The 7904-nt window shown below is 36.5% G+C and overlaps 1 protein-coding gene and 1 pseudogene across 2 annotated transcripts; both read right to left on the bottom strand.

The window, feature by feature from the left end:
- Positions 1-519: 519 nt before the first annotated feature.
- LOC121780584 (protein DETOXIFICATION 12-like) lies at positions 520-3724 on the bottom strand. 2 transcript variants are annotated; one of them, XM_042178186.1, is made up of 7 exons: positions 3330-3724; positions 1874-2418; positions 1712-1798; positions 1566-1622; positions 1173-1411; positions 876-1081; positions 520-787 (listed from the first exon to the last, which is right to left on the bottom strand). In XM_042178186.1, exons 1-7 carry the CDS (start codon positions 3555-3557, stop codon positions 725-727), a joined length of 1425 nt encoding a protein of 474 aa, XP_042034120.1. In that variant the 5' UTR covers positions 3558-3724; the 3' UTR covers positions 520-724. The 2 variants fall into 2 exon arrangements, with proteins under 2 accessions (XP_042034120.1, XP_042034121.1); XM_042178187.1 differs by lacking the exon at positions 1566-1622.
- Positions 3725-5743: 2019 nt separating this feature from the next.
- LOC121781706 lies at positions 5744-6712 on the bottom strand (annotated as a pseudogene).
- Between the last annotated feature and the right edge of the window lie 1192 nt (positions 6713-7904).

Genomic DNA, 7904 nt, shown 5'->3' with positions numbered 1-7904 from the left:
TTTGTCTCATAGTAGATGTCACACTTTCCTTTTTAGTTTGTCCCATAAAAGATATCACATTTCCTCTTTTAGAAAAAGTTTCCTCTCATATCAATTATAAAATTATATTTTCCCTCACCACTTAACACACAAAACAACATCTCCTAAAATCTCGTGTGCCATCTTCTTTGGGGCAGATGGAGTATTTAATTTTGCTTAATTAATTATGCATTAGTATATTAATTAAGTTAAAAAAATCATTAATTAGGCGTTAACTGTTAGTTTTTTTTATGGAAAATGACCACTTCGACAACAATTTCAAATGTTTAAGACCACTTTGATAACGATTTAAAATGTTTTGGACCCGATTTTCAAAAAGTGAATGTTTTAGACCAAATTCGTATTCGGGCTATATGTTTAGGACCAATTTTGACATTTACTCTAAATTTTATGTCCAAATATAGTAAATTCTAAATTAGACTCTTAAATTGGAACTGACGAAAATAACAAAACATGACTCTTAAACCGGGACAGAGGGAGTACTATTCATCATTCTCATAAGTCAATTACTTCACGATGTGTTTAGATTAAGCTAAATGATGAATCGAATTATTTAATTGTTTATGGTTCAATTTTTTTTCCAGATATAAATTTCAGACGAACAAAATAATTATAAGTAGTTACCCAAAAAAAAACTAACCAGACAAGAATATCTCCAAACTACAAAATTATTAATTTGATTGTTTCATGTAAGCCTATCACCAAGCAACGACTCCTCTTCGCATAACCTCTCCCTCACCTTTGCTGCCTGCATAGTCCAAATCCATTCACATAAACAACAACAACGACGACGACGACGACAACAACGAAGACGAAGAGGAAGAAGAAACGGAAACCTGTTTCTCCCAGTTCATGCAAGCCGTGATGATCGCAAGCATGAGGGACTGCATTGTCGCCCCACACAGTATCCCGATCCACAGCCCTTTCCCTCTAAAGTCGAACCAGAAAGACAACGCAGCTGCAATCGGGACCCCAAAGAGGTAAAAAGCTACAAGATTGATGTAAGCACCGAGATGCTGCCAGCCACAGCCCCTAGCAACACCTTATCAAAAGCAACAACGGGGCGATTAATCAAGTTTTTCACAAATATTCACATGCTATTATATATTATCGAGAGAATAACGCGTACGCACCTGAAAGGACTCCTTGGAGACAGTCGGTTATGATAGACAGACAGACTAGAGGAGCCATGTCGGCTACGTAGTCCACGACTTCCTTCTCGTTGCTGAAAATGTAACCAAAGACTTTCCCGCTGGGGAAGATGGTAAGGCTTACAATTAAAGAGTTTAGTGCTGCAAGGAGCATCAGAGCGATGACAGATAGACGAGCTCCCTCTGGCCTTCCTGCTCCCAGCTCGTTTGAGATTCGAGTGCTGCACGTTTGAGTGTCACGGAAAGTTAGGAACTCTCTATTGTGAGTGTAAATAAGGAGAAGCACAAAATTGAGGATAGAGTATATATATATATATATATATATATATATATATATATATATATATATATATATATATATATATATATATATACCTTGCTGCTGCTGCTAATCCAAATGGGATTGCATAAAGCGTTACAACGATGTTTAAGCTATCAAGACGAGGAATAAAACAAACACAGAGTCGGTTAAAAGCTTTTGCAGTGTATAAGGCATTCAGAAATGTTTAGGAAGGACATACCAGATAGAAAGCACTGAGGTTTCAAGCTGTGGATTCGGCAATAGCCCTGAAAGCAAAATTAGTAGCTCAAACGACCACCATTCGAGGCTACAATCACCAAATTTTCAGAAAATTATGATAGTTTTGATGCACATTATTAGCAAGTGCAGAAGAAGTTATTACCAAATCATGAGGGCAGAAGGAATCGCGTAGCGGAAAAATTCTTTCATGCCTTCGAATATCTTCATAGAAATTGGGGCGCGAGTTTTTTTGCAGTCAGGGGAGTACTTCATGAATAAACCTAGCATGGCCACGTTCAACCACATCGAGATATCCATGGCAACTGCACCTCCGATATTCTCTAAACCCGACTTGAAAACCAGTGCCCAACACAGTGGTATGTGGAAGCAGAGCGTCATGCTGGAGCTAACGACCATGGGAAAAATCAAGCTCTGCATCTGATAGTACCGGATGAGTGGTTGAAGAATCGCGGAGCCAAAGAGTGCAGGGATAAGCCACATTGAAAATCTTCCAGCTTCAAGAGAAATCTGAGGGTCTTGGCCAACAAACTTGAGTAAGTCCTCCACGAAAATCCACAAGATGGAGAGAGGAATGCACACAATTATCAGAGAAAATATAGCAGTATAAGTCTGAATCCCGAGTTTTTTGTATTGTTGAGCTCCAAAAGCTTGTCCACTAATCGTTTCTAATGCACTGGCCATACCCAACTGTTCCACAACAGATCAGAAACAAATCAATTCATATGGATTGCAACAAATAGACTATCTGATCAATAAGAACATGAGTTGTTTGCAATCAGGCAATGTTTTTCATAGACGAAGCGAATGGACTTAAAAAGGGTCCAACATATATCCATTAAATCACAGTCTTGCAAGCTAACAGATTCTCGAAGATATAAGTTACAAAACTTGGTTTGAACTGCATTGAATCGTAAGAACTTATCATAGACCAAAAGTGAGACGATAAAAGCCACCAAATCATACTGTTGTGTGCCAATCTACGAGATTAAAAAAACACAACATCTCATAGCCCCTATTAAAATTGAGTAACCATACTTAGATAAGCAATCACTCAAATCACTTCAGCAAACTGAAGACAGCAAGTGTGAGTCGCAGAAACATTCACTCACACGAAATCTTCTCATTCCCTATCACCAATCATACGATAAGTATGCAACTTTCTGGAAGCCCTAATTGAGTCTTAAACACAACTAAGTGGCAGCCAAAAACATGAAATTACCAACAAAATGCAGTCCAAACATAACCAATGGGGGGAAGCAGCCAATCAACTCTCTCTTTATAAAAGTAACAAACAAGCAAGACATCCACCTATTTGAATGATTCATAAAAATTTATGCTAAAGCAAGTGAGAAACAAATGAACCAAGTCTGCTCAGACTACCAACTTCCCCTTTCAAACAACTCAACTAATGTAAAATAGGAAATAACTAAACTGCATGTTCAAGATTTCCCTAATGGCAGGCACAGCATCCAAGCACAATAAAAATTCAATCTTTGATGATTTTTTGAATCCAAACCAAATATTCAGCAATAAATTCTATTAATTCATTCAAATAACAAAAAAAAAGGAATAGAGAGAGGGATAAGAAATGTGCATACAAGAAAACTGAAGCCAGTTATCCCAGCAAGAGAAATGGCTATGGCGGCGCTGGAAAGAGCGAGTTCCCCTAAATGGCCGACCATAATCAATGAGACAATCTCGAGCAAGTAGAATGATAGAGTGACGGCCACCATTGGCGCAGCTATATATCCCAACCTCTTCACCTCCTCCCCTATTTCATTCCATCTTCTTCTCCTCTCTCCCACCAACAACAATCCCTCCTCCATCAGAGATCCCTCTCTCCCTATCTCTCAAGAATAATAGTACTATATGTAGAGGTTGGAATACCAAGACGAAGCTTTGTCCATGGATGAAATTAAAAAATGCAGCTTTTGGTTGATATGCTCAAATCCCTACAGCGCAAAGGTGCAATTTTTATTTCTTTCAGATTAAACAATTTGATTGTAATTATTTACCAGAAAGAATTCTTCTAAGAGATCGCTATTTGATTCATAAATAATTTAATTGTCTGTATTTTAAAAAAAAATTTATATATCAACCTAATTTATTCCAGATGTAATTGAAAAAAAAAATCATATTTAGGCTAACAGTATTATTTTTTAATATTAAAATTCAGAAAAATATGCTCCCTTCGTATTCCTTTACAATTTCATTATGGTCAAATACTAAAGCCCAGTTAGCCCGAATTAGTCAAGGCCCATCAATGGTAGAGATTACAATTTCATTCCGTCTAGAGTAAAGTTCAATTTTGGTCCTAAACATATGGACAAAATATGAATTTGGTCCTAAACATTACCTTTTTGAAAAATGGGTTCATAACAAATGAAATCCGGGTCGATTAGGTCCATTTTTTACGGTTCCGTCAATTTTTGACGGTCAACCGTTGATTAGCAAAATGTTGACCCGATTAGGCAATTTTGATTATTGTAGCATATATATATACATTTTTAAAAAAAAAAACTGAAAACGCAAAATTATAAATGCAAAGTTAAAAACTTAAAATGAAAAATACAAAATTAAACACAAGTTTCTGATATTAAAATGCAAAATATATGGGATTCACTTTAAAATTTTCATTTCTCCCTTCTTTCTTCTCCAAGAACCCTACTTTTTTTTCTCCAAGAACCCTACTTTCATCCTTCTCTACAACACCACCATACACCATCCGACCGACCCATCGGATATGGCCGACTCGAGGTTCAGCAGGGGTTCCAGCGATGGCAGCGGCGCTCAAGACCTTCGATTTAGCTACGTTTTTTGCAATTGCAAGAAGGTAGCGTCGCTTCGGATTGTCACCAACCAAGCAAAACCGGCAAGGGGAAGCTTTACTTTGTATGTGAGAGCAAGGAATGTTGTTTCTTCAAGTGGTGCGAGCCAATTCATGAAGTCGAAGCCAGTTTTTCGTCAACCTAAGTGGGTGGTTCCGATTTTGAGGGTTTAGCATTAATTTATCTTAAATAAAGGATAAAATTGAGAATTTGGTGAATGTTTTGTCGTATTGTCTATGGTTTGTTGTTGTTGTAACAATTGTTTGTGTATTCAAGAAATTTGTGGATTTGAATGCAAAACCCTAATTTTGAATGATGAATTTTGAATCTGAATTTGATTTTGAATATGGATGGATGGATTTTGAATATGCTACATACCATTATGAGATGAATTTTTGATTGTGAATCTGAATCAGAAAACATACAACTTAATAAACGTCAAAGTAGTCCATGATATTCATAATCAAGCTCAAATAGGTCCTGAACATTTTACAATTAGATAACTAATAATTTGAGATTAAGCCTAATCGAGTAAACATTTTGCTAATCGACGGTTGACCGTAAAAAATTGACGGAATCGTAAAAAATGGACCTAATCGACACGAATTTCATTTGTTATGGACCCGTTTTTTAAAAAGTGAATGTTTTGGACCAAATTCGTATTTCATCCATATGTTTAGGACTGAAATTGACCTTTAATCTTCTGTTTATTAATTACTAGTACAAATATTAAATTGTGGGCTGATTCAAAAAAATGGTATTTATATTTAATTACTTTTATTCATGAATTATAGTGACAAAAAAAGCAATTCTGATATTTATTATTGGGGGCTAATTGTGAAAATAGTTATTTATATTTAATTACTTTTATTCACTAATTATAGTGACAAAAATTTAATTCAGCATGATACCCACACTAGTAGATACCCTCTCTCTCACTTGAACACAAACATCATTTTTGTCCATGGCCAAAAGTGATAAGCAATGTCTTGTGTCAGTAGACTCAACATCCCAAAGTACAAAACTTCAAAACCCTCAAAGATCTTGATAAGAAAATGATAATATAATTTAACCCACAAATCAACAGATTCTGTCAAAAAAGTCCTAGAATTCAGTGACTCTTTTATAAAGATCACATTTTTACTAGTATCAAATTCTACTCTAACAACCAACCAACACGAGCTTCAATTCCCACCAAAGAAATCAAAAAAGGGGCGATCATAAGCAGAAATTGATAGCATTAATGATGAACTATCATCACAAAAACTAGGGTTCTTGAATTCATTTTGCTCATTATCACTTCTTGGCTTCAAGATTCCAGTGGGGTGGATTGGGAATAAATCAAGTGTTTCTTGATCATGGCTTAGATGCTCCGTTGATTGAGAATCATGCCTTTGATCAGTTAGTGTGAGGTGGCATGAATAAGTGGTTTCTGGGATTGGCGTACACCTCTTGAAATCACCAGACGCTGTAGGGAGTTGTACCTTGTGCTGATTGTGGTAGAACACTGGATCATTCTTTTGTGGAGGAATGTAGCATGGGCTGCAAAAAACTTCAAAAATATACATACTGTAAAAAATTGTGGAAAATGGAAATGCTTTGGCAATAATTCACATTGAAATAAATGAAGCATTTTTTGGAAATGAGTTACACAAGGATCAAAAATGAAAATCCACATAACCATCAATCATTAAGTTAGCAATTGTGATGAAGATGTAGGTAAAAGTCCAATCTTTTCCTAAACAGCAGTCATAAAGATTAAGATGGAGGGTAAAAATCCATTCTTTTTTTCTGAATTTTCCCAAACAGAATATGAAGAGACATGGCACACAAACACACATAGTAGTGGTGTTAAAAATGCATTACCATTGTGGTAAAGAGGAGAAGGTGAATGAAGAAAGCGATTGTAGAAAGCAAAGGTCTCATGCTTCTTCTGCTTCTGCCTTTGCCTGGCCTTGTGATTCTGGAACCAGTAAAAGACGTTTTTGCCCTCGATGTGGCCATAATCTCCTAGCCTTGCAGTGATTTGATGAATCTGCTCAGCAGTTGGAGTTCTCAAACCCTCTGTATAAGCCCTCCAGCATGTCAATTTGCTCCTTTGTTGGATTCCATCTCGACCCTCCGTTTCCAAGATTTTGATCTACACTCTCCATTATTGTCAAGAGGAAAAGAAAGGAGAGATCTTGATTGAGAGAATGTGATTTTGTGCATGGAATGTATGTAATGTGCCCATTTTATAGGGATTAAAAGGGGGCCTAGAAATCAACCAATCATATGGGGGCGTGAATATGCGTGCATACATGTATATATATAGATACAAAGAAAGAGATAAACGAAGAGTCAAACAAGGGGAAAAACACACACACAAGATAGTTGCATGCGTATAGTTTTTGGTGCAGAAACATCTCTGAAAACATGGAGGGTAGCGGCTGAGGCATGCATGGAATGACGGAAATGCCCCTAGAGGAATGGTGCATTGGGAATGGAAGAAAATGAGCAAATTAGGGAATGAAGGAGTAATGAGCATATGGCCTAGGCTTTGGAAATTGCAGAAAACTAAGCTGAGTGCAGAGAGACAGAGAGAGAGAGAGAAGGATAATGAGAGTTCGAGTTGGTTCATAGATATATTGCAAAGGTTTGCTTTGAAATGTGAGACTTTGTTTTGCTTCTATCTACACAACTAGTACTAGTTGACATCACCGCCAAAATTTGAATTTGGGGTAACTTTGGATAAAACATCAATATTGTTGTTGGAATGTTTAAACATGCCAATTACTGTGGTTTGTTTAAACATGCCAATAACATGGTGCTAGGTTTCGTACTCAAGTCTCTAATTTCGTAGAATGACTTCAAGCTACTGAGTTACAAGACATTATAGCACAAAAGATTAAAAAAAATGTCAATGTGATTGCTTCTTTTTTAAATGGCAACTTAATTGGCGTGTTTAAACAATACAATCATTCATACTACCGTTTTTCCCTATTATAGAATGCCAAGAAAGGTTCCCCTTAGGGCATCCACAATGGAGCGCCCTAAAGCCCGCCCTATGCACCGTCACGTCAGCATTTTATCCCCCTGCTCTTCCACCTGCAGTGGGGCGCCCTATAGGTTTTACTATTGTTTTGTTAATTAATTTAAATATTTTTAAATATATAAATGCAAACTAATAAAAAAAACACAACGATTAAATAGAAACGGCAAATTATACATTGATTAAAAAAAGTTACAATGGTTATAAATAAAAAAAATTGACTATCGGGCTACCAGGACTTGAGTATCCACCGGAATCCATCTCCAAATATCGGGCTACAAGGACTTGAGTATCCACCAGAATCCATTTTATAG

This window comes from Salvia splendens, chromosome 20 (genome assembly GCF_004379255.2).
Source record: "Salvia splendens isolate huo1 chromosome 20, SspV2, whole genome shotgun sequence".
In the NCBI taxonomy this organism is placed as follows: domain Eukaryota; kingdom Viridiplantae; phylum Streptophyta; class Magnoliopsida; order Lamiales; family Lamiaceae; genus Salvia; species Salvia splendens.
The sequence above is the reverse complement of the archived record's forward strand: the minus strand, read 5'-3'. Positions and strand labels throughout refer to the sequence as shown.